Consider the following 25,384-nt stretch of genomic DNA (forward strand, 5'->3'; position numbering starts at 1 on the left):
GTTCCTTTGGATGGTGGGTGCACACCCCGCCCCTCTCAGTTGCACTATTATTGATTTTTCCTCTCTCTTACACATTTTGTTATTCTCAAGCTTTTCAGAAAGGGGTTAGGGGAGTCTCATGGTTTTGATCCCCCTCCCCCCTGCCAGAGAGACAAGTGAAATGTTGTCTAAAACTTGGTTTTGGAGATAGTTATCCAAGATAAGGAAGCTGGTCCCAGAAAAGTGCTATCCTGCATCACAAGATGCTAACTACACCTTATCTTGTTAGCATGGAAACACTCCTTTTCTCTTCTGCCAAGTGTCTGAGATATTAGCTTTTCTAGGTTTTCAGTTTCTCACGGGAGAGAAAAAAAATGGGACCTGTCCTGCTTCAACTGTGGCCTGTTGTGTTTTATTCCTCCACCAATAACCACAGTAAAAGGCCTAATTCTTGAATCAATAACTTCTTGATAGGCATTCTGATAAGTGCTTGCTTATCTCCCCTACAGTCCTTTCCTATTCAGGATCTGCACAAGGCCACATTCAATGGCCTCTCCTCAAAGGGCAGATGCTAACAAGTGTCCTGGTGGTCTTATTCTAAGGCTGTTGCACATGGTCAGTGTCTGTCTTATTCATGGGGGCCCAAAGATGGGCACAATATTCTGGATCCCATTGATCATACTCAGAAGAAAGTGGGAGAATATGTTCCTTCCAGTCACAGCCCATGGTGCCATGGCCATAGTCCTGGATGCTGTTCTCCTCTTTGCAGTTCATTACAAGGTCTCACTGCCTCCATATGACATGGGCCCCTGCCAAAAATCCCTGTGTCCAGGCAAGCAGACTGAAAAGCACTGGAGAATGCGGGCATCGATCCCGCTGCCTCTCGCATGCTAAGCGAGCGCTCTACCACTTGAGCTAATTCCCCACCCTGTAGGTTCTCTCTGAGGGCCTCTCCCCTCTCAGACATCGGTCTCTGACTCAGGCTGCCCTGCTCCCGAGGCCTGGACATTCTGTTGACCTCACTCTTACACCACCATCGACTCACTCACTTTCCTCCTGGATGTGACCCCAGACAATTCCAGGACTCAGAACCACCATCCCTCACCAAGGGCTCAACCAAAAATGCCATGGTTGGTCAACTTCCCAAACTTAGGCAAGAGATCAAGGCTGGACTGCCCTCTGAACAGGGCCAAAAACACAGCGGTGCTGCAGGATCTGGGCCAGAGCCAAAAGGACACTCCTTCGAGCCGGAGTTGAACCAGCGACCTAAGGATGGCCGTGTAAGGGAGCCTACAGTCCTCTGCTCTACCAGCTGAGCTATCGAAGGAAGCACAGGGCCATGACCACTACCTCACCCATCACACACTCACCCAACCATTCAGCTCTCATACCACTTCACACATACCTGCATGACACTGCCCAGAAGGAAAAAAAGAAAGACTTGCCTTAGACCCATGCTGCCCAGAACATCTGAGGTCCACAACACCAAATCAAGACAGACCCAGCCATGGTGGCTCACTCCAGATTAGAGGCCAGAGAAGGCAGCACTGTCACAGCCAGGAAGGGACAACTGCAAACAAGGAAGTCACTGCAGAGGTCAGCGTGATGGTCAAGTCCAGTGAGTGCCAGGCAGGTCCAGACTGACAAGCCAGGGCTGAGCTCAAGCCACAACATCCATCTGTGCACATCCACATATGCATCAAGGGTCTTTGTGACTGAATATATTCAAAGCTATGGCCACAACTTAGCTAGAGGCCAAGACTCCTGTGGTGTAGCATGGAAAAAGAGCTGAATGTAAGTAGAGCTTCTAGATTAAGGCATAAAGCCTCAGATATATGTGAGAGTAGCCATGGCAGGGAGCCTCCAGCCCTCTGCTCCACAAGCAGAGCTATTGATGGAAGAGCAGGGCCCCATACGAGCTCCTCCTCTATGAGAGAGCAGACAATGCAGTCAGCTTGGGTTCTGCCTCAGGACATATCTATTCAAATCTCCTCAGCAGCCTGAGCTCAGGGATCATTGCAGCTCGTTCAAGGCTTCAGCCAGTCAGCTTACACCAACCTCCAAGCACGGAGACTGCACAGCACTCCAGGGCACTCTTCTTCTCCTGCCTGTCTGACCTGAGGAGGGAAAAAATGGAACCTGTCCTGCTTCCACTGTGGCCCATTGTGTCTCATTCCTCTTCCCATCACTACAGTAAAAGGCCTAATTGTTGAATCAATAACCTCCTGAGAGGCATTTGAAAGCTTCTTCTTAGCTCACCCAAAGCCTGCAATTTGTCAACATCTGTCTTTTATGTATTATAATAGAATGTTTTAGATTGGAAAGGACCTTTACAGCTCGTATTGGCCAACTTCTGTGCTGTACTCAAGAGCCTCTTTCACTAGGTCAGATTGATTAAAGGTCTGTCCAACCATACCTGAGCTTTTGCAGGGATGGGGTGTCTACAAGTTCTCTGGGAAATCTGTTCCAGTATCTTACTACTCTCATCATAAAGAATTTCTTTTTATGTAATCTAAATCTGCCCTCTTTTGTTTAAAACCTTTTCCTCTTGTTCCCTCACTACAAGGCCTGCTAAAAAGCCTCTCCGTCTTTCTTATAAGCTCTCTTTATCAATTGAAAGGCTGCTATAAGGTGTCCCTGAAGAGAAGGTCTCTCTTCTCTTCTCTTCTTCAGACTGAACAACCACATCTCTCTCAGCCTGTCTTCACAGGGCAATGTTCCATCCCCTCAATCAATCTTGTGGCCCTGTTCTGGACCAGCTCTAATAGGTCCACATCTTTCCCCATGTGCTGGGGAACCAATGGCTGGACACAGAATTCCAGGTGTGGTCTTACAAGAGTGGAATACAGGAGCAGAATCACCTTCCTCAGCCTGCTGGCCATGCTTCTTTTGATGCAGCCCAGGATATGGTTTACTTTCTGGACTGCAAGGGTACAATGTCAGCTCATGTCCAGTTTTTAATTCACCAGCACCCGCTACTTCTCCACAGAGCTGCTCTCAATCCATTCCTCCCCCAATGTGTATTGATTCTGCTGATTGCCCTCACCCAGGTGCAGACCTCGCACTGGGCCTTGTTTAACTTAATGAAGTTCACGTGGACCCACTCCTCAACTCTTTTAAGGTCCCTCTGGATGGAACCTCTTCCTGCAAGCATATGAACTCCATCACTCCCCTTATCATCTGTAAACTTGCTGAGAATGCACTCAATCCTGCTCTCTATGTCCCTGACAAAGATATTAAATAGTATTGGTCCCAATACAGACCCTCAAGGGACAACACTTGATACTGGTTTCACCTGGACGTTGAGCAGTTGACTACAGTTCTTTGGATGTGGCCATCCAGCCCATTCCTTATTCATTGAACAGTCCATTCATCAAAACCTTATGTCCCCAATTTAGTGATAAGGATGTTGTGTAGGATAACATCAAAGGCCTTAGAGTAGGTAGACGACATCCGTAGCTCATCCCTTGGCCACTGATGCAATTGGTCCATTGTAGAAGGCCTAGACTAGATTAGGACTGACTACATTAGTCAGACATAATTTGCCCTTGATGAAGGAACGTTGGTTGTCTCTAAACACCTCCCCGTCTTCACATGTCTTGACATATCTTCCAGAAGGATCTGTTCTGTGACCTGAGCAAGGTGAATCTCACTGCTTGGTGGTTCCCAAAGTCATCCTTTTTACCATATTTAAAAATTAGTTTTATATTTTGCTTTTCTCAGTAATTGAGGACTTCACTTGAGGATGCATAAAGATGACCATGGATATTTGATCAAATCCCAAGAAGAAGATTAAAGTACCCCAAACCACAGCCCTTTCTGCTCCTGATACAGCCCTGGGTGCTGTTGTTTTCTGTGCAGCCCAGGTGCAAATAGCTCCCAACAGCACCAGAGGGACCCCTGCCAAAGGGCCCTGTGTCCAGGCAAGGGGAATGAAAAGCATTGGAGAATGTGGACATTGATCCCGCTGCCTCTCACATGCTAAGCGAGCACTCTACCACTTGAGCTAATTCCCCACCCTGCAGCTCTGCCTGAGGGCCTCTCCCCTCACAGGCACCCACCCCTGACTCAAGATGTCTTGCATCCAAAGCCTGGGCTTCTCTTAACCTCATTCTCACACCACCAACAACTCAACCAATAAGGTTCCTACTGGTAGTGATCCCAGACAACACCAGTGCTCAAACCCACAATTTACTGTGTTCTAGTTCATTCAGAAATGTCTTGTCTGATCATCTTCCCAAACTGAGGCAAGAGCTCATGTTGGACAGCCCTTTGAAGGGGAGGCATCTGGATAGGGCCAAAAACACAGCAGTGCCACAGGATCTGGGCCAGAGCCAAAAGGACACTCCTTCGAGCCGGAGTTGAACCAGCGACCTAAGGATGGCCGTGTAAGGGAGCCTACAGTCCTCCGCTCTACCAGCTGAGCTATTGAAGGAAGCACAGGGCCATGACCACTACCTCACCCATCACACACTCATCCAGCACTTCCACAGCCATGGCACACCATCATGCCTCTGTTACAACATCCTGCTTCACACAGACTCAACTCCAACATCACAACACCTTGCTCAATCCCTTTAGCCCATCAATCATGCAAGCCACAAACAGAACCACTCCCTGGTTCCTTGGACATCAGCGATAGCTGGACTCTCCTCACTACCACACAGAGCTTACCCATATCCTTCTGCAACTTCCCTTCATTCCCTTTCACTGTGCTCTCTTCTGCCCTCTGGTCAAGCATCAGACTAAACAAAACTGTTCCATAACCTACACCTAAGCAATAGAAGGTCATGTGCAAGTCCTCTGAATCTCTCTTTCTCCAAGCTGAATATGCTCACTCTCCTCAGCCCATCCTTAAAGAGAAATCTCCATTCCTTGGGATCCTTGGTGGCCCTCCACTGAGGTTGCTCCATTTCATGCATTTGTTTTCTGTACTGGGCTTGATATTTGAGAACTGTCAAGCAAAGACAGAGAAAATCAGTTCTTCTGTCAAACTACCTTGATATTTGAGAACTGTCAAGCAAAGACAGAGAAAATCAGTTCTTCTGTCAAACTGCCCGTAGTGCTTTTGATACAGCCCCGGATGTTCTTGTCTTTTGTAAATCTGGGCACACCATAAATCTCCCCACAGCCCCCAGTGGACAGAGGGATCCCCACCAAAGGGCCCTATGTCCAGGCAAAGGGAATGAAAAGCATTGGAGAATGCGGGCATCGATCCCGCTGCCTCTCACATGCTAAGCGAGCGCTCTACCACTTGAGCTAATTCCCCACCCTGCAGCTCTGCCTGAGAGCCTCACCCCTCAGAGACACCCACCACTGATTCAAGATGCCCCAAAAGCACTGCAGTGTCTGTGCCAGAGCGAAAAGGACACTCCTTTGAGCCAGAGTTGAACTAGGAACCTAATGATGGCAATGTCAAGGAACCCGAAGTCACCCATTCTACCAGCTGAGCTGGTGAAGGAAGCATGGAACCTGTTGCTGACATTCTCTTATACTCCATAATATTGCAGTATTTTACCTTATACAACGTACTTTCTTGTCTTCAAAATATTGCTACCTCCACCCAGATGTACCCTCATCAGACCTACCCTGGTCTGATCTCACCAGGCTGATCTCTCAGCCTAAGTGTCCCACTGACAGAGATCCTAAGCTTATTTCACTGACTTCATGTCCATGATTGCCCTATCCATCTTGTCCAATAGCTGTTTTTCTGCTTGTTGTCATTTTTATCTCCCAAACACATCACATTGCTTGCTGCTGTGGAGGGCTGCAGTGGGCAGTGATCCTAAGGTGGTGAAGGAGAATGCCATTCACCATGAGAAAAATATGAATGGACATAAATCCATGGTTTTGGCGTAGGAAGTAGCCAGAGAACTCCCGTGTTCATTTACTTTCCATTATTTTGTATTCTTCTATTTTTTCATAATGAATGCTGCTTATCACATAACTAGGAATATCATTTTTCCAGAGACCCACAGGGAAATTTCTTTAGCTGATACTCTATGTCACATAGTTCTTGTCCTTACTTTTATTGTTTCTTCAGTTGTATCTAACAGAATCATTTTTCTCACTCATATGAATTGCAGTACCAGTATCTAGATCTCTTTCCTGTTACTAAATCATCACCAATTAGTATATGTTATCTCAGTGTACAGAGAGTTGGTTTGGTAATGTACTATTTGTAGTCAAGACAGTTTTCCCAAATCAACATAAGAACGTATGACATCTTTTGTTAATTTTTGAAAGTAATCCTGTTAGTAGTCTGAAAACATTCTAAGCAAAGTGAGTGTGCAACTTAGGTTTTTCATCTTTTCAAAGCTACATTCTGTTCAAATTCTTATTTTTTATGAGATTGCTTGAGATATGGGGAGGACAGAAGATGTCTTTGGGTCTGTGAAAAAAGAAAGAAAGGCTGGCAATTGATTATCCAATGCCTGCAACACACATGGGTTTTGAAAGTAATATCTCTTCCTTCTTTTTTTTTTTTTTTGTCCTAATTCTAATTGCTGGGGTTTGTTTTCAGCTAAGAAAAACGGGGTAAATTGCATAATTTGCTTAAATACTTGGATGGCACATAATGTCATTAGTTATGCATGATTTAGCTTGCTTTTCCAGTTCTTATGTTTCATGTTTTATTATGTTTAGGGCACATGTTAAACATGACCAAAAATTTAAGTTTAAGGTACAATATGAATGGTATATTAAATATGATTGAATGTGATCCCCTTCATGCTATTAGAGACATGTTTAAGGAGTTATTTATAACCTATGGTTCTATAACTTGAGTTCAGCAGAACTGAAGAGATTGTTGGCAGAGGCTGTTCCCAGGCTCTTATCAGTCTTGATATCGGCAGAATGTCTTCCAGGTGGGAACTGTCATCAGGAGCAAAGCAGTTACATTTTACTGGAGGAATATCCTGTACTGGGAGTTCAGAGGAAAATCAAGTAGGACGCCACTCTGAGGTTAAATTTGTTAGAGGAAGTGTAAGCACACTACCTTTGCACCACAAGTATTTTTGCTCGTAGCAGTCATGGCTGGCTCCTGAAACACTCAGAGATAATATTTACAAAATGCATCATAGCTTGACTTGTGATTGAATCAGTTTAAAATACTACTAAATGACTTTTGAGTCCACTAGAGGTCAGCACTAGTCATTAAATTAATGTCACGGAAAAACCTTATTTCCGATTCTTCAAAGTGAGTGGTGATTTCTGAAAAGATACACTTCTGTTTATGCTTGTTTTGCAAGTGTGTGTCAGCTCACACTGCCAGCGCTTCAATATGGCTGGAAGCAAACTCTTTCTCCTCTACGCTGTGCTTCCTCAGCACCGTGAGCCAACAGTCACGCACGGTACCTTTCAAACTATACCTGCCTTTGGATGCCATAGCGCTGAGTACAGTCAGGGGAAAAAGGCAGTATCCAGCCCTGTCCTAGCAAAGGCTTCCCACCAGCATAAACAGCCCAAAGTAGTTGACACTATACTCTCATGAGACCTCACATGGAATCATAGAATCATAGAATCAACCAGGTTGGAAAAAAGCTCCGAGATCAACAAGTCCAGCCCTTGATCCAACACCACTGTGGTTACTAGATCATGGCACTAAGCGCCACATCCAGTTTCATCTTTAAAAACCTTCAGGGACGGTGAATCCACCACCTCCCTGGAGTACTGCATTTTGCTCTGGGGACCCCAACATAAGAACATGAACCTGCTGGAGCAAGTCCAGAGGAAGGACATGAAGATGATCAGAGGGCTGGAGCACCTCTCCTATGGAGACAGAGTGAAAGAGTCAGCCTGAAGAAGAGAAGGCTCTGGGGAGACCTTAGAGCACCTTTCAGTACCTAAAGCAAGACAGCTGGAAAGGGACTTTTCACAAGGGCATGTGATAGGACACATGGGCAAGGGCTAATGGCTTTAAATTAAAAAAGAGTATGTTTAGATTAGATATTAGAAAGAAATTCTATACTGTGAGAGTGGTGAGGAACTGAAACAGGTTCCCCAGAGAATTAGTGGGTGCTCCATCCCTGGAAGTGGTCAAAGCCAGGCTGGATGGGGCTTTAAGCAACATGATCTCCCCCTGCTCATCATGGGGGGGCTGGAACTAGGTGATATTTAAGGTCCCTTCCAACCCTGACCATTCTATGATCCTATGACAGTCATCTTCCACTGCTTTAAGGACCGACTCAGAAGTGCAGCAGTGGGAAATTAGGCCTGAAGACAGGCACTTGAAACCGGGGTTAACTCATTATGCTTTTCCACCTTGTGCTTCAGAAAGATGCTTTCCTTCTATTGCAATTCCTAACTGTGTTTTCCATCATCACCGTCTGGGATTCTGCAAACACAGACACTGTTTACAAAATTTTAATATAGTTATTATGAATGGGCAATTTAATACAGAATTTTCTTTGCCATAAAGAAAATAATGTTGCCTGGATAAACAGTGTAATCATCATGTTTTTAAACAACCTTTAAAAAATCTTTATCTTTGTTGAAACCTGCTAAATTATGCAAATGAGTTGGCAATCATAATGCAACAAATGCCTGTGAATTATTATCATGCTGCAATCTGTGCTTTCAGCATGTATCACCATCTCCTTTAACACAGTAGCTGACTAGGTATCAATACACAAAGTTCATTCTCAGTGTAATAGAAACACCTCTTTTATCAAAACTTTCATGTTCAATCCCTTTGTGTCAGTTTTCTTCCACTGAGTACATCAGAACTGGAAAAAAGAAGCCTGAACACACTGTTCAGAATTGTTATATCTATATTAAAATATTTTTGATAGGGTTTTGTGTCTGTATATATGCACATATACAGAAGACTTATTTTCCCTCTGTTTTTTTGTTCATTTGTTTTTCATGTTTAAGAAAACTGGCTCTGAAATACCATCCTGACAAGAATCCAGACAATCCAGAGGCTGCAGAAAAATTTAAAGAGATCAACAATGCTCACGCAATCCTGACTGATCTGTCCAAGAGAAATATATATGACAAATATGGATCGTTAGGGCTCTATGTGGCGGAACAGTTTGGTGAGGAAAATGTCAACACCTACTTCATGCTCTCAAGCTGGTGGGCAAAGGTAATCTGTTATTTTCTGTTGGAAATCAAATGTTACAATGCACATGGACAATTACATACACAAGGACCCATTGAAAAACATGGTTTCTCTACAGGCTTAACAAATAATAGGATCAGACTCTAAACTGCTACTAAAAGTTTAAAAAAGCAGCAACGTTATCTGGAAAATCGACAGAGGCAGAATGTAATGTAAGCTTAGACTAGTGCTAATATAGAAAGTTGTTTTTTACTTGGTGAATAGTTACAGTACGTGTTTTGTAACACTTTTAAACATTCATTAGATTTTAATCTAGTGCTCCAGGACAATTTTGACTTTCTTTTCAGTAATGACTAAAAAAAAATGACTCATTATCCAAAACCAAGATGTCTCACTTATGTGATAACCAGTTAATAAATTATTACCCTACAAATTTAACTGTCTTATTTGCTATATACAGCACACAACATAAGTAAGCAATAATAACACTGTGTTTATGGCATCATGTATGTGTCCTGGTGAGAGAAAGGAACTGGAAGAAAAGCTTGGAAGAATGGAATGGAGGAAGAGAGTAGGAAAGGAAGAGAATGATATATCAAAACCTTGCATATTGCTCAAGGTAAAACAAGGCTGTTCTAGTTATAAAGGAGTTGGGTTCACACGGTCTCTTATCTTACTGGTGTCCTCTGATGTTTGTATATGTCAAATTCAAGTGCTTCTGCAAATATTGAAATATTACAGATATGGAACAAACAGAATTGCAAATGTGCAAAATCCATGCTGTCCCCACTTGTTTGCAGCAGCAGAAGCATAGGAAACAAAAGACTGTAATGGAATACATAGGAAAATGATCTGTACTGTTTGAAGCAAGCACATTATGAGACCTTTTATCTGCAAACTGTGGAACACAGATTCTTGTGTTCAGCACAGATCAGGCCAATGTTGCACTGCTCTGCAGTCCCCTTTCAAACTGGGAAGTCACCTGGGCATTTTGTGGGCCTGAGAAGCCATAATTTGTCTGCTGAATCAGTATGAGATGGACACTGCTCAAATGCAGTGAATGAAACCTTTAAACTTGCAAAGGCTCAGTTGCCCCCTCAGAGACAGGCTGGAGGCTGCCTGCTTGCAGCTGCTGTAGCTGACCCCTGCTGCAGGCTGGACATCCCACTATAGCTGCTGAATGGATCATTCCCTCTTTTCTGCTGTCCACCATCTCTTGCAGCCCTTTTGTCATGTTTTAGGTGCCAGGAAGCATTGCCTTAGTGCTGAGAGAGCAGCAGCGTTGAGTCCTTTAACAGTCTTTGTAGACAAGATTTTCTTCACTGTTTGCTGCTTTTTTTTTAGCTTTTATTTACTCTTCTACTTACCGATCTTTAATGGAGATGTTATGAAGGATAAAATCCTCGGGGGTTAGAAAATCAGAAACAGAAATAACAACTGTGACTTTGACTTATATGGAGAGCAGTGGAGAGTACAGAGAGAAGTTAATAAGTCCCTAACAGCTGAAGGAGGAATGTGAGTATTGTTTCAAGCAAGCTGTATCCCAGAAGTGAGACAAGATGTGCTGAATGGCAAAAGTAATCAGTGCTTCCCGGGTTTTATGAATTTTGTACAAAAAATCCAAAATATGTATATAGACTCATTTGAGGATTTAAGGATTGTCACTCTCTCTCAACCCAAAATCTTACCACTTTCAAAGCATAAAGAGGCAACCAAATCGCGCTTTTTTTGAATTATAATACTATTTGAGTCTGATGCATCATCTACAGATAACCACTGAACCCCTAATTTTCTCCATTCTGGTAGAAGACAATAGGGACCACAGACTTCACTTGTTATCTCCCTCTTCAACTGCAAACATTCCCCTTCCCCAGCATGCTCATACTCACAAAATCTGACAATTGTGAAGGGGTTTATCATTAGCAGTTAGGAAACCCAATGGAAAGGAGAAATGCAAAATGAAGATTACTTTTTTTTCAGAGTGCCAGACTTCTTAGCAGGCATATTAAACTGGAAACACACAGACATGGGTAAGGGGAAATTGAAATACTTCTTCACTGGCAGGCACAGGGCTTGTTCATTTAACTATTTTAGCAAAAACCAATTCTACCTCTACCATGAAGACAGTTTATTAATCACATCAATAAAATGATTCTTGATTTACCACCTGTGATAATATAGGCATAAGAAATCTTGAAACACTAAAGTTATCATTAATAAATTCAAGGGTTTTTCCCCCTCTGTATACTTTTTTATGCCTTTTTTTCATTCTATACATAGTGGTGATTTATTCTCCATTATGGCATAAATGATAAACAGTCAGACAACTTATTTTAGGGATTATGGCATTTAGAACAGTTTTAGGTGTCTATTGGAAGGAAAATATTTTAAAACAAAAAGTCAGTATCCTTTTCATTTAAAACCACTCTAGATACATGCCTATTAATATTAGGTATATAAATAGTCTTATTACCTTCAAAGATGCTCCAGTCGGCCCCCACTAATGTTGCCTGAGACATGCATACATAACAATGTTATTTACATAGCTCCACTGTCAAAGTTTGACAATATCCTGACATCTGTGCTTATTTTCTCCCTCAGCAGCATGTTGTCTTATGAATATAATGAATAGTCATTAAAGAGCAGACTGTATAACCATAACGCTAAAGTCTGGCTATACCTCCAACCCATATATACCTGGTGGCCACAAAGCTCTGCTGCTTTTACATACACATTTACAGAATCATAGAATGGTTTGGTTTGGAAGAGACCTTAAAGATCAAGCAGTTCCAAGCCCCTGCCATGGGTGGGGACACCTTCCACTAGAGCAGATTGCTCAGAGCCCCATCCAACCTGGCCTTGAACACTTCCAGGGATGGGGTACTCACAATTTCTCTGGGCAACTGTTCTGGTATCTCACCATCCTCACAATAAAGAATTTCTTCCTAATATCTAATCTAAGCATATTCTCTTTCTGTTTATTTCTATACATCAGCTTTGATTCGCTTTTCAGGAATGTCACTGGATTTCCTTTGGTCTTATACCACTATGTCCAAGAAGAGATGTGGAGTTTTCTCCTGTGTCACAGACATCTCACTGCAGGCCTGGATCCATCCCAGGTCAGGAGCCAGGCTGCTGTCATGTCCTCATGGAGCACAGAGTGGCAATGCCAGCCTAAAGGCTCCTCTCCTGAAGGTCCCCCATCCTATTGCTGTGATGCAGCACACACACAAGCAACTTGTGAGCTGTGCTGTGAACCTGGGCAGTGACCTGGTCTGGAGGAAGAAAAGCTCTATAAATTATTTTTTTCTGGCTCTTGACTCTGACTGAGATCTCTGGTCTTGGCCCCAGGCCATTGTGTTGGCTCTGCTGAAGCCTCTTGCTTTGTGCCACAGGGAAAAGAGTGAGTAAAGGGCCATGTGGGTGGGAACTTCTTGCTGCCTGAGTCCGCAGATCGAGAAACCATAGACCAAGGAGTATAATTTAGGAGATATCACCTGTGTGGTCCTGTACAGGCTAATGTGGAGAAAGAGAGACACACCAATGGGCAATTCAAATCCTCATGTGGCTGAATTACCCTCTGGAGGAGTTTTCAACTTCCCTTTGACTATGTGGGGAGCCCACAGGGGCTAATTTGGATGCCTTAGTTCAGTGCCTGAAGTTACGTGGGATGCATCTGGGTCTTTCCTTCTTTTTCTCTCAGCTTTGTTATTGACAAGAATCTGACAGTAAATAAGTGTTTGCAAAAATGATCTTGGGCAAATGAGTCATTTTAAAGATGGAAATGAGTCATTTTAAGGTGGGTGGGGTTTTGCATACTGCCTGGAGGGCTTTTCTGAGGGCCATCAGCTGAAGACAGATTTTCAAAAGCTGAGCATGTGGGGGGCCTGTTGGTTGGTGTCTTCTTTGTGGATGTGGTCCTGAGGGACAAGTAGGAGCTTGGTGGTGAGGAGGGCTTTGGGATATCTGGCCCTTGCTCAGGCACTGGGCCAGCAGCTGGACTCCTGAGTGCCAAGTACTTGGGAACCAAAATTCCTCTGATGATCTGCCTTTATTTGTAAGAGGCTGCCACAATTTTGAGCAAGGTCACTGCTAACAGGTTTTTCGTCCCGCTGTGTTTAACCCAGGGCCTGTTTGCAGTCTGTGGCTTACTGACGGGCTGCTACCTCTGCTGCTGTCTCTGCTGCTGCTTCAACTGCTGCTGTGGAAAGTGTAAACCCAAGGCACCCGAGGGGGAACAGCAGGAGTTTTGTGTGTCTCCAGAAGATTTGGAAGAGCAAATTAAGAATGACATGGAAAGAGGTGTGTATTGTAGGGGCTTACTGTGTGGCAAGGCTGTTCAAAACAATCTTTAAAGCCTGCAGTCCAGATGTTCTGCTTGCAGTGCTGAGGCTGCTTCCAGACTTCAGTGGAGATGTGCCAATTCACTCTAGCTAAGACCATGACCCAGTGAACTTCCCAAGTTACGTATTAATGCAAAAATAAAATTATGGCACTAACAGCTAAATATCTCCTGTATCTCTTATGAGACGCTTAAACATTAAAAGTCTCAGGACTTATCATAAGAGGCAATGTTCACCCTGTAGCCCCCATGCCCACATTGCTTCATATCCTAGATCCTGTACTCACACATTAGGCTCTGCTGGAGTGCTGCTTGTCCTATCTGATTGGCCTGAATAAGCTGTCGTTTGGGTTCTATTTATGTAAAATTTATCCCTGCCTATGATGGACTAACTGTACCCATTCAAGATGAGGCTTCAAGAAAAGATGCAATGTTTCCAACAGTGTAGTTGCACAGTAACCCAAGAGTTTGCACAGAAGCTGCTGTGGTCCTGCCCCTCTCCCATCCAGCCCTCAAGCTGCTCATTCTCTTCTGCACCGGCAGTAGCAATTCTGCTACTTTACCAGGCCCCAGATCTCAGATAAAATCCAGGTGAGAACTAATCCTCTCAAAAATGTGTGTAGTTCCTGGCCCATTTAATTCCCTGCTGTGCTCCACGGTGGGACAGGCCAAGCACCAACTCAGGAGCAAGAGTACCCAGACAGGAACATGGGCCTGGGGAAGAGGGAAGATCTTCACAGTAGGTTACCCTCTTTTCTTGATTTTGCTGCATTCCCTCAGCTACATGTTCAGGTTTTGGCTATACCAAGGAATGATGGTGGTGATTTTCTGACTGGCACTAGTGTGGGTTGCATACTTTGAAAAAACAGCCCTGTCCTAATCTGCTGAAGAGAGGCAGAGTTTTGCCTTCATCTTTAGGGGAAGCAGAAACATCTCAAACTGGTTAGCTGTGTACAGGGTGAGACATACAATGATTCTTGCTCCAGCAATATGAAGCCAACGTACCAGGGGAGGACCTAGGACACTTTTCAGTTGCAAATTTTTATAAACTTAGGATATCAGGATTATGCTTTTTTATGAGGAAGGACCTAAGCAGTCAGCTCACTCTTTCTCTCTTCCATTGTTTTAGAAGATCTTCTACAGTTATATTCTTACATTTATTATGCTTAAATTAGCACTGCCAGATTGCAAATGTCATGTTCCCTTAGCAGGAAAACATTTCCCCCCCCCCAACTTTTCACACAAATTTACCCTTCCATAAATATGTAACAAAACACTTGTAGTAGTTGAAACAAATGCTATTTTTATAACTGTTATGCCAATGCGTGGTGGTGTTTTTAAGCTGCTCTTGCCTAGAGGCATATTAAGGTAAATACAGGCAGCTTAAAAATTGATCATACTTTATCAGTCTCTGGAAAGGCGATAAAAACTATTAGTGAAAACTTTATAATCACAATGCATTATTTGAAACAAATCTAATAAACTCTATGTCTTTCAGCACCTGAAAAGTACAAATCTAAAACTGGTCTTGCTCTTCATGAGCCTGTGATACCGAAGTCAACTTTGAAGTATGAAGATGGAAGATGTTTAAATTCTGCCTTTCTTTTTGTTTCTAATTTGGCAGGTATTTTGCTCTCTCTCAAAATCCAGCACAAAATTCCTCAGTGGCAGAAAAAAAATTGCTGCCTCCTTCTGGCACAAGTACCAGGAGGTATTGGTATTCTTTAACTTTAGGCCACCTTGACATCCCTTTGCTTCCACCAAGTCTCACTGAGATACCAACTTAAAAAATAATTTAAAATGTTTAGTGAAGTATCAGTCTGAAAAATTAACACAATGTGGAATTATGGTTTTTTAAGTATTTAAAAAACAATATTAAATATATATGTATATATATTTAATATTATATATTTCTTCAGAAAGAACAAAACTAGGTCTTTGCACCTTCTTCTCTTCTCTTCTCTTCTCTTCTCTTCTCTTCTCTTCTCTTCTCTTCTCTTCTCTTCTCTTCTCTTCTCTTCTCTTCTCTTCTCTCTTGCTACATTTTCCTCCCAATCAAAATCAGTATTCCTCAGTAAAGTAGAATTCTCTTTATTTCAAAATTATTAGAAGAGAGCAATGTATCAGTAATAAAAATGAAAACTTTATGACAAGGGTAAGATGAGCATCTTTTCTACAGCTGAAGGGAAAACAGATACTGCATTTAGAAAAAACTGAATGACAACCAGATCAAACTGTACTTCCTCCCTTCCTTCTCCCCCAGCTTTAGGGATGCTGGCCAGAAAGATGCACCTGATTTTTAGAATGGAAAGGATTGTGCTTTTCCACCAGATATTTTCAAATGCTGGTCCACAGAAATTAATACTCATGCCTTCCTTTAGGTAAATAATAGAAATGCTCCTGCATGTAATTCAGAGACAAACTGTAATCACTCCTGCAGCAGATTTCATTTTGGAAGAGGAGATCCTATTAGGATCCAAATTCTTTGCATGCCCTCTGCCCACAGACTGAGCATTCTTGCCAGTAATTAATTTCCTTGCTTCCTGCTGTCCCCAGCATCTATATTACTGCTAACCAGAACTTTTTTGCTAAGGTCAAAATGCTCCAGCTAAGATTTTCAAGCTACGCTTCTCAAGCTAAGGCCACACTTAAAGTTATCCACACATTTTGCAGTCACTCATTGCTTTTCCGAGGACAAAACATCACCATTTCTGATGCTAAAACCCTCAGAGAGTGAGTCCCCAGCAGCTGTTGCTGTGGGAGTCGAGATTTAGACTTCATCTATTGAATCGACACAACGATGATAATTTTCAGTCCCTCACATTTGTCATTAACAAAATTGAGGTTTTAAACAGTTGACTTCATTCCTCAGATTAACATACCATAAAACATAATTATTAGTGAAAAAAAAAAATATGTGTGGCCAAAAATCAGTGATCCATTCCCTAAAATGTAAAAGCAAAGTGAGTTGTCACTGAAATCAACACAATCATGTCAAAGGCATCAGTTCTATTGAAATGCTATTTGTCTAGAGAGAATTTCTAGGGGAATTCATACTCCTCTAGATGAAGGTTTTAGTCAAATATTTTAATCAAATACATATATAGTTTTAGTGCTCAGCTAGTACAATATTTCCCTTGACAGATTCATTTTAGAGCACGCATTTCCATAGGTAGCATGACCATCAGAACTAAAGAAAATTAGGGGTTTGCAAGCCCTGGCACATACTTAGCTTACAATGATTTCTTCTCCCAACTATTGATTTGTACTAGAAAACTGTGGCCTAATGTACAATGGAAGACCAACGATTAAATGTTATATTTGTATTATTATATTTTAAACATGAAATTTTTTAGGGTTTCAAATCAAACATGACATTAGAAAGGTGCAAGGTAGGGTAATCTGTGGTGTCATGCCATGATGTTAAGGATGGCCTGTGAAAATACACTGGCAGAGGGAAGTATCACTTGCTCATCTGCTGCACGGACACATGCAATAGTTCATCACTCTCCCCCATACACAGGGCAGGTTGACAGATTTTGCTTCCACTAAGTTGATGGCAAAATTTTTGTTAACTTTTTGTTGTCCCAGAGGAGGTGGCATTGGAATTTGGATTGCCTTTGTACTTCAGACTGTAATGAGGCCCTCAAAGCAGTCTGGCAGGTTTGTTCTCTCCTTTTTGGTTATCGTTGTAAGAACAATGCAAGGCATTTTACAGAAAATGAATTCTGGGAGAGAAAAAAAAAGAAAAAGAATAGAAGAACCTGAATAACAAAATACTTTCCCAACTCAGAAGCAGTAAGTTTTTATCACCTCATTGTCTCCTCCGCACTCCATATGATACAAATGTAGGCGAACAGTGAGCAGAAGCTATCTATAGAAAGCAGTTTAAACTGTGAATTCTTCCTCACCTCCATTCTGCAGCTTACCATTAGCAGACTATATCTGTACAGTTTATTATCCCTATTCTGATAAAAAAACCCCATCACAAATCTTAGAAAGGTGCAGGCAACAAAATGCTTGGTGAGAGTGTCAGCTCAGAATTGTCTGCAGATCAGCGGGAGGCAACACGACAAATTTGCACTGGGTCCTGTTCTCCTGTTGCACACCTGGGTATCACAGCAAAATGTACTGCTAGTCTTTGCCCTCCATCAGCGATCTTCCAGCAAATGAACAACTTGGAGGCAGCAGAGGGTGGGAGGGAGTGCTGCTTAGAAAACCAGAAAATACACAGCAACTTAAAAATGGATTGGAACTGCCAAACTAATACGAGCCTGAGCTGAGCTCAAAGCATTAATTACTCATATACTTTTAGAAGTTATGAAACACGTCTGTCTTTGACCTTGTGTCTAAATATGGAATTGCCCATACAGAGAAGCTGCCTGGCATTTAATCATTCTTGCCTTTCACCTTGACAGAGTCAAAGTTGTTCTACCCCCACTGAGGGGAAGCCGTATGGCATGCAATTAGATTCCTACTCTGGGTTAAGTTACTCCTGTACGTTACATCTTTTGCCCATGATTCATCCCGTCAACTGTCATGTAAACAGGAGGAAATGTCAGATGAGGTTTTTTTCTGAACATTCGGTCATTTGGAAAAAAAAGTTAAAATTTTTATTCAATTACTGTGAAGGCTCTGTTAGTATCAAGATATAGATAGTCTAGAATTTTTCATGTGAAACACTTCACTAAGATGGCTGAACCTTTAAAAGTCAGTCTCTGAGACCTGAGCCCCTTCCTCCCTACCAAAAAAATGTGGGTTGGAAAGGAGCCCAGGAGAAGGGCAACCAAACCTTGTTTATTATCAGAGGGAACACAACAGCCATCAAGGAACTACGTAAAGACTTCACTTTCCTGCACTCAACTTTCTCCACTCTACAACAAATGCATTTTTATAGATATATTGGAAAAGCAAACACAAAGCTGCACAGAATGAGAAAGTACACAGTAGTAAGGATTTAGATAGTGATAATATGAGATTTTGGTAGTGCCAAACTCATTAAAATAGTAGTTGCCAGAGTCCTATTGTATATATATTACATAAGAGTTCAAATTCAATTTAACATTTTTATTTAACTAGCTGGCTTTCAGGATATATGTGATTTCTTCCCTCTCAAGTGTATTACTGCTCACGTATTTTTTTCCCTTTTAACTCTCTTCTTTCTTTACTGTTAACTTCAAGACTCATTTTCTGTCCCATTCTCACAAGCACTGCCAAGGTTAGCGCTTGCTGACTCACAACAGTACTCATTATATTCAGACATTTGCAGGAACAAGCACTTGCTATTGGAACAGGCAGGAACCTTGAGCCTGCAATGTCTGCAAAGCACCAGGTACGGCAAATGTCCAGTTTAACAGCAGCAGCAATAGTCACCCAGAAACCTGCCGTTATATGAGGACAAGGAGTAAGAGCATTTGTAGACTCGGTGTGGGCATTGCCACCTCTTCAGTACCACACAGCTGTCCATGAAACCAAGACTAAGCTGTAACCAGAACCGCGGATGAAATGCTGCAGTGCTAACAAGAAATCTGACTTGGTAGCAAGTGGAGGGTTCTTACATTTTTATTTGTCCTCCTCCCCAATTTAGATGGAGAAACTCCTATCGTGCTTCAGCCAACTAACGTAACGGAGAAGACGCAACTAATTAGGGACAGCCATCGGAGCTATCGCACAGACTCCTAGAGCAGGAGAGCATGACCTGTTGGTGCTGCTCACTGCGTCTCACAGCAAGAAAAAACACGCGATAAGTTCTGCAGCCTGTGTTTGTAGTTGTCTTTAAGCTAATCAAGAGTAAACTGAGAGTTATTTCCTATCAAGGCAGAATCTTCCTCTAGGCCACTTCCAATAGGTTGATAACCTGCACTGTGCATGGAGATATCTATGGCCAGTACAGAGCTCTACAGACCAGCATGCTGGTCTCTCATGGCATCAAACTGCGGGGCTCAACATGGTCTTTCCCTCTAGTAATATTCCCTTTGGTATAGTTGCTCTTCTCCCTGCCCTTAGCTATAGTTTCACCTCCCAGACACAGTCCCGAGTATCTTTCCAGACACACTGGCTCCACCTCTCCCTGTTCCAGGAACTTTCCTTGCATGCAGCAGTTTTGCTGGATGTGAAACATTCCCATGAGGGAGCCCAGGAAGTGCTCTTTAGCAGACCTCAGGGGGAAAGTTGGTGGCAAGACAGACAGGGCTCTCCTTCCCAGAGGGGAAGTGCTCTTTGGAAAGCAGCTACTGGCTTGCTGGGACCCAGCTCTGGCAATTATAAACCTGAGCCAGGACAAAGTGCTCGGGAACTCTTCTGCTGTTCAGGTCACTCCAAATCCAGGAGCTTCATTGAGAAGCACACACTGGCTCTGTGTCTTCCCCTGCACAAGCTGAAAACCCATGAGACAGTGGGCAAATGCCACATGGAGAGGAAGGCTGGCCCTGGGCTGCCCCAGACCTTCTCTCCTCTTCTCACGGTCCTGTGGCAAAGGTCCCCCATTTGTTTCCCAGCCAACAGCTTTCTGCCAGCTGGCTTATTCCCCATACCTCTGTTTTCTGGCCCCACTGCCCTGCTGGCACTGGGCTGGGAGCCATCACACCAGTGCAGACACTGGGGCTGTGGGAGCAGTGAGGACTTGGCAGGGAAGGCAAGCAGCAAAGGAGTGACTGTTCTCACCAGCTCATCGGGGCAAGACTGAATCCTCTCCTTTCCCCCAGGCCCAGGGGCTTTAAGAGCACATGACATGATTTTAAATTAAGAGTTAGAGATGAGGTGTACGTTCAAGTGTACCACTCCACAAGTCGGTGGAGATATATGTGGGTATAGCTAAATCAAGCACAAAGAAATTAGGCCACTGATTCGTAAGAGCTAAAGGAATACCTCTTAGATCTTAAATTTAGCACTTCACTGATTTGACATAGTAGTTTAAGTCCAAGATTTCTCCTTATTGATCATGTTACATCAGTCATTGTCAGTTCTGTGCATATACTATTTTTGTGTGCTGCGGTCTAAAGGGGGTCACATGTTCCACTAAATTATACAAACCAGGGAATATATAACTAGTCAAAAGTGTTATTCCCGTGCTTAGAATTGGATCCCACAGTTGTGAAACATTACTATCTTCCTTCTATTCTCACCTTCCACAGCAAATGTCATCCAGCTGCAGCTAAATATATGGGGAAAGAGTGTTTTTTGTAGCACCAGCTGTAATTCCAAAGTCAAGAAATACTACTTTCAACATTTCTTTAAATGTCCCATAACACATGGTGTAACAGGGACGGGGTTAATATATCAGGGGAAAAACAGGTTCGAGGGATTCTGGAACATGAATAAACCAAACACCGTTGCTAGTTGGCAAAAAATAACTATTTATTAGAAAAGGTGGCAAACAGGGAGAAAAAAAACCAGGCGCCTGAGAGAAAGGAATTAGGGCAAAGGAAAAAGTGCATAAAAGACCCTAGAAAGAAGGCTCAACACCCTACTCACCCAGGTGTCACTTCTAAGAAAGTCTTACCCACTCTAACCAGTAATAAAGCCCCTTTGTAGCAGCTGCGTGTTCCGGAGGGGTGGTAGGCTCCCGCTTCAGCAGGCGTCCCTGCTAGAAACAACTTGGTCCATCGTGAAGAGCCAACCACCCCTCAGGGCACGTGTCTGCCTTTATAAAGTTTATTGAGAGCACCTGCCCCGGGGGAGTGTGGCCAGCACCGCCCCGTCAGGGGCTCTCAACCCCACCCTCTTGGTTATGTAAGTGCCCCCCTCCTGCGCATGCGTGAGCACTTTGGAAATTCCCCCCACGCAGGCGCAGTGAATTGGGGGGGGGTCTTTCCAATTGAGGCTGGGGGAGGCCTTCATCACCTTTCTCTTCACTTTGTCCTCCAACTGCCCTTGACGAGCAATTGACCAATCACAACAGACCAATTAAAACAGTTTATACAGAAGTTCTCCCTCCAAGGCCAAGTTCAATGCTTTATCAGCAGACTTGGCAGGAGAAAACATAAACTGCTGCAGGTGGCTAGGGCCAAACACAGACCAAAAAATAACATCCCAACTTCGTCCGGATACACATGGACATTTTAAAGGCCATTACTTCCAGTTCAGGTTATATATCTGTTCTCTGAGTGCATGCACTGGGGCCAGCCAATGCTCACACTGCCCTCAGAAATGGCCCTGATTTTCTTCTTCACAAAAGAGGGAAGGTCTTGGCATGGCTGAGGCTGCGCACAGGCCCTCGCTTCCCTCCTACCCTCCTACTCTTGGTCCTCACTTGCACATTGCAAATGATTTTGGGGACCACTCATTGGTACATAAATCCAGATCGCCCTCCTGCACCCTGCACCCACTCGGCGCACACAGATCTTTTGGCTTTCTTCACTATTACCCTTTGCAGGGTGTTTGCTCTGGTGTAAGACCTTATCCCTGAATGAAGGAGTAGGGAGACCGTGTAGTATATAACAAATCTGCAAGCAAAGACATTTCCTAAGTTTCACTGTCTGGGAAAGAAATTCACCGTGAAAATGTCCAAATGTTACGTAGTGACTGTTTCCAGCAGAGAGTTAAAAGAGGCATTGGGAGAAAAGTCTGGTGTAAAGCTACATCAAACTATATGTGGAATCCTTTCCAATGTGAAATCCGTCCTCCTGCTCCCATGAAAGTAATTGGAAATGGCACCTTTGATTTCAACAGCAGCTACAGAGCAGGCATAAAGCCAAAGAGGAAAGAGTAAATCCCGTAATAACAAAAGCAACTGGAGAATTTTTTCACATGCAATACCTTCAATGTCCCTCAGGAGCCCACTCTATGGGCCAGAGCCAAAGTTCACTGAAATCAAGGAAATGATCTCCATGGGCTTGAGATGTACCGCAAGTCATGTGGTTCTTATTTACACTTTTTAAATGAGAGATTTTTCTTGGGAAAGATTTATGATTTGATCTCACAGTGTGATGCAAAGGTGGACAAGCTGCTGCATGTTTGCAAATCCCTTTTACAGACACAGAGATTTGTACAGAAGAGCCACAATGCATTATCTCAGCTAGCAAAAAACCTCAGAATAAATCAGTGACCAAACCTCTGAGTGGGTTGTCCAGGACTTGCAGCTTAAAGATCTGAGTATCTGAACCCATGGCTTAATATCAAACAGCAAACTTAGTTTTTAGAGTACCAGGCATTTGCCTCTCTCATTGATGTGAAGATCAGCTGTTCTGAGGACACGTAGAGAAAGGGTAAATCAGGATTTCAGGACTTAGCTTTTCAATGAGATTTTGTTTGCTTTTCAGAAAAATTCCTAACATGAATATATGCTTACCTGATCTGTTTCTGCGTACAGTTCAACTGCACACCCAATAATCTTCTCGAAATGTACAGATCCTCAAATTTTTGCTCTCTTTTGCTACATTTATTTATATGTAAAGAACCATGTATTCAAATCTACCTTGGCTGTCAACCACTCTGACTAATAAAGGTTGTATGCATGAATTTATGTAGCACTCCCTTTACCTTTCCACACTAACAACTTCATTCCGGTAACAGCAAGAGAAGCTGTTGAGACAGCTGTCCAAAATTATGGCTTTGCAAGTGGCAACTCAGGGTTTCCCCGAAGAGGAACTAAGTCCTGGATTGCAGCAGATGTGCCTACCTATGCAAAGCAGCCAGAGCTATAGCTGCACGTTACAAGTCCTTTATCCAATGCAGAAAGCTTGACTACATTAAAAAAAAAATCATCAGTGTGACAAAGTGATGTAATACAGCAGTTTTACAGGTATCAGAGCCTCTATGAAACAATTTCCCCAGTGAAGGGTGTGTGCAGAGAGTGAAACCATGATGCTGCTGAGGACAATAGCAGAAGTCCAGAGACATCCAGCATGTCACTCAGGGGTTTTGCACCAGTCCAAGAGCCAGCACAGAGTGCTAGATAAGTGCTACAAGACAGGAATATTTCTCACTAGGATGGTATCCAGCCTCTGTGACCACAGAAGCCCAAGCATTCAAAAAATGGACAAGGGGCAACTGTTTTGGCTGGATGTATTCTCAAACATCCATCCCTTTTTGTGTTTAGATATTAACATATACCCAGATTCACTCAAAATACCAAACAGAAGAGGCATGATAGAAGATTTAGGCATACTACCATGTAAACAGTTATTTATGTAGTTTGTGCATTTTTCTCCCCACAAGTTTGTGAGATAAGCCACTCTGTTTAATCTGAAAAGCTTCAAATATAATTGTATGCAATTTAATTTCATTACCTACCTTCTATTAGAATGAATACTGGTATTATTTCAGTCAAAAAGAGTTACATCTCTGCCTCTTTTCAGAATAAAATCTAAAAGAAATCTAAAGAAAAATTAAGAAGTATACAAGACTGAGTACAGTTAAAATTATTGATTTATTTTTCTGTGTTATCATTCCTGTAGAAAAGATGATGTTCATTGTACTGTTACAAAGCAGAGTGAAAGACCATAGATGACAGCAACCCCCTTCCTTCCCTCCATAAACTAAAGTCAGCTCAGTCATCACATCCGGCTTCTCCTTTTGCTTTGAGGTGAACAGGTACAGAGTTTCTTACAAGAGGACTCAGTCCTTTGTGCCAATGTCACCTGTCCCAGGGTTGGAAAGGCAGTAATAATGGTAGCAGACACCTACAAGATAATAGAAAGACACTAGTAAAGACACACAATTTCCCACTAAGTGGGAGAGTTAATAAATGCTAATCGTAGAATGGTTTGGGTTGGAAAGGACCTTAAAGATCATCTAGTTCCAACCCCACTTCCATGGGCAGGGATGCACCCACCAGGTTGCTCAGAGCCCAGTCCAACCCGGCCCTGAACACTTCACTGGGCTGAATCTGAAAACGTTGTGGCAGTTTGTAAATATATAGATACAGCCCTATTCTGTAAAAGTGGAGTCTAAACATTCGGAGGACAGGAGGCTTGGAAAAATGACCCTCAGCATTTCAACATCCTAATTAACTGTGATGAGATAAAGGGATCTCAACAGGTATCCTCCTGCACGGGCTTGCTTTGTCATTAAATTGAAGTATGAACAACGTACACCCTGTTTTCCTTTAGAAATTCACGGGGTGTTGGCAGTTCCACATCAGGCACGGCACTCGCAGTTCCCTCAGGAACAGCCGCTCCTGAGAGTCAGCGAGAGGCTCGGTTTGCAATGAGGCCGGATCCCTTCGAGAGAAACAGCCGTATCTGCAAAACGTCAAAGAGAAGATGTGTAAACGCACTTCGAATAACAGGGCGGGGGAGAAAGAGAAAAAGAAACGTCTCCTTCGAGCCGGAATCGAACCAGCGACCTAAGGATTCCCGCGGGGCGAACCTCTACAGTCCTCCGCTCTACCAGCTGAGCTATCGAAGGGACCTGCCAGTCAGCCCGCCGCCACACCATAAGAGCGTAGCCCGGATCGCTCCGCGCATGCGCAGGCTGCACGGCTTTCAGGCGGGCCTTAGTCGGGCCGGGCCTTGGTGGGAGCGGCCCCTGCTTCAGGCCGGGCCTATGCCAGGCGGGGCCTGTGTCGGGCCTGGGGCGCTGCAGGGGCGCCCTGGGGCCCGGCTGGGGGGTGGGTGGGTCCCTTCGCTATTGGGCTATAGAGGCCTGTGGAGAAAAGGGTAATGCTGTGCGGGGCCAGTGGCGCAATGGATAACGCGTCTGACTACGGATCAGAAGATTGTAGGTTCGACTCCTGCCTGGCTCGCACTTGTTTTTTCTATTCTCCTGTCACCGCCCCTAGTAACAGGCAGGGGGGGAAGGCTGTTGGTTTTTCATCTGATCTCAGCATCCTGACCTTTCATTTTTATCTTTCACTCTCTCAATCTTCTTTTCTCCTCATCTCATCTCACCATCCTGACTTCATCAGGAACTGTAGTGGTAGGACAAGGAGTAATGGGTATTAATGGAAAGAGGGGAAATTTAGGTTAGATATTGGGAAGAAATTCTTCACTTTGAGGCTGGTGAGGCACTGGTACAGGTTGCCCAGAGAGGTTGTGGATGTCTCAACCCTGCCAGTG

The 25,384-nt window shown here is 43.4% G+C and overlaps 1 protein-coding gene, 1 long non-coding RNA gene and 6 other non-coding genes across 9 annotated transcripts in view; 2 read left to right on the forward strand and 6 right to left on the reverse strand.

Moving 5' to 3' along the window:
* The window catches only part of DNAJC5B (DnaJ heat shock protein family (Hsp40) member C5 beta), a 31,377-nt gene extending 12,310 nt beyond the window's left edge, over nt 1-19,067 (forward strand). The window contains exons 2-4 of the mRNA XM_017812402.1: nt 8,854-9,067; nt 13,171-13,345; nt 18,973-19,067. Of these exons, the coding sequence (XP_017667891.1) occupies nt 8,854-9,067; nt 13,171-13,345; nt 18,973-19,067 (484 nt within the window). The remainder of the gene's footprint in view (nt 1-8,853; nt 9,068-13,170; nt 13,346-18,972) is intronic.
* On the reverse strand, nt 832-904 carry TRNAA-AGC. Its single transcript has one exon. It is a non-coding gene; the product is annotated as a tRNA-Ala (tRNA).
* On the reverse strand, nt 1,218-1,306 carry TRNAY-GUA. The gene is given in 2 exon segments: nt 1,218-1,253; nt 1,270-1,306. It is a non-coding gene; the product is annotated as a tRNA-Tyr (tRNA).
* On the reverse strand, nt 4,326-4,414 carry TRNAY-GUA. The gene is given in 2 exon segments: nt 4,326-4,361; nt 4,378-4,414. It is a non-coding gene; the product is annotated as a tRNA-Tyr (tRNA).
* Nucleotides 5,176-5,248, reverse strand: TRNAA-AGC. Its single transcript has one exon. It is a non-coding gene; the product is annotated as a tRNA-Ala (tRNA).
* Nucleotides 19,068-23,780: 4,713 nt separating the features above from the next.
* On the reverse strand, nt 23,781-24,900 carry LOC108496050. Of its 2 annotated transcripts, none has more exons than XR_001874298.1 (3): nt 24,696-24,900; nt 24,420-24,568; nt 23,781-24,007 (listed from the first exon to the last, which is right to left on the reverse strand). It is a non-coding gene; the product is annotated as an uncharacterized LOC108496050 (long non-coding RNA). The 2 variants fall into 2 exon arrangements; XR_001874297.1 differs by having other exon boundaries at nt 24,673-24,900.
* On the reverse strand, nt 24,645-24,734 carry TRNAY-GUA. The gene is given in 2 exon segments: nt 24,645-24,680; nt 24,698-24,734. It is a non-coding gene; the product is annotated as a tRNA-Tyr (tRNA).
* A 98-nt stretch (nt 24,901-24,998) lies between the features above and the next one.
* TRNAR-ACG lies at nt 24,999-25,071 on the forward strand. Its single transcript has one exon. It is a non-coding gene; the product is annotated as a tRNA-Arg (tRNA).
* Nucleotides 25,072-25,384: the final 313 nt, after the last annotated feature.

The sequence above is a fragment of the Lepidothrix coronata genome, unplaced genomic scaffold (assembly GCF_001604755.1).
Source record: "Lepidothrix coronata isolate B3197 unplaced genomic scaffold, Lepidothrix_coronata-1.0 Scaffold36, whole genome shotgun sequence".
Taxonomy (NCBI): Eukaryota; Metazoa; Chordata; class Aves; order Passeriformes; family Pipridae; genus Lepidothrix; species Lepidothrix coronata.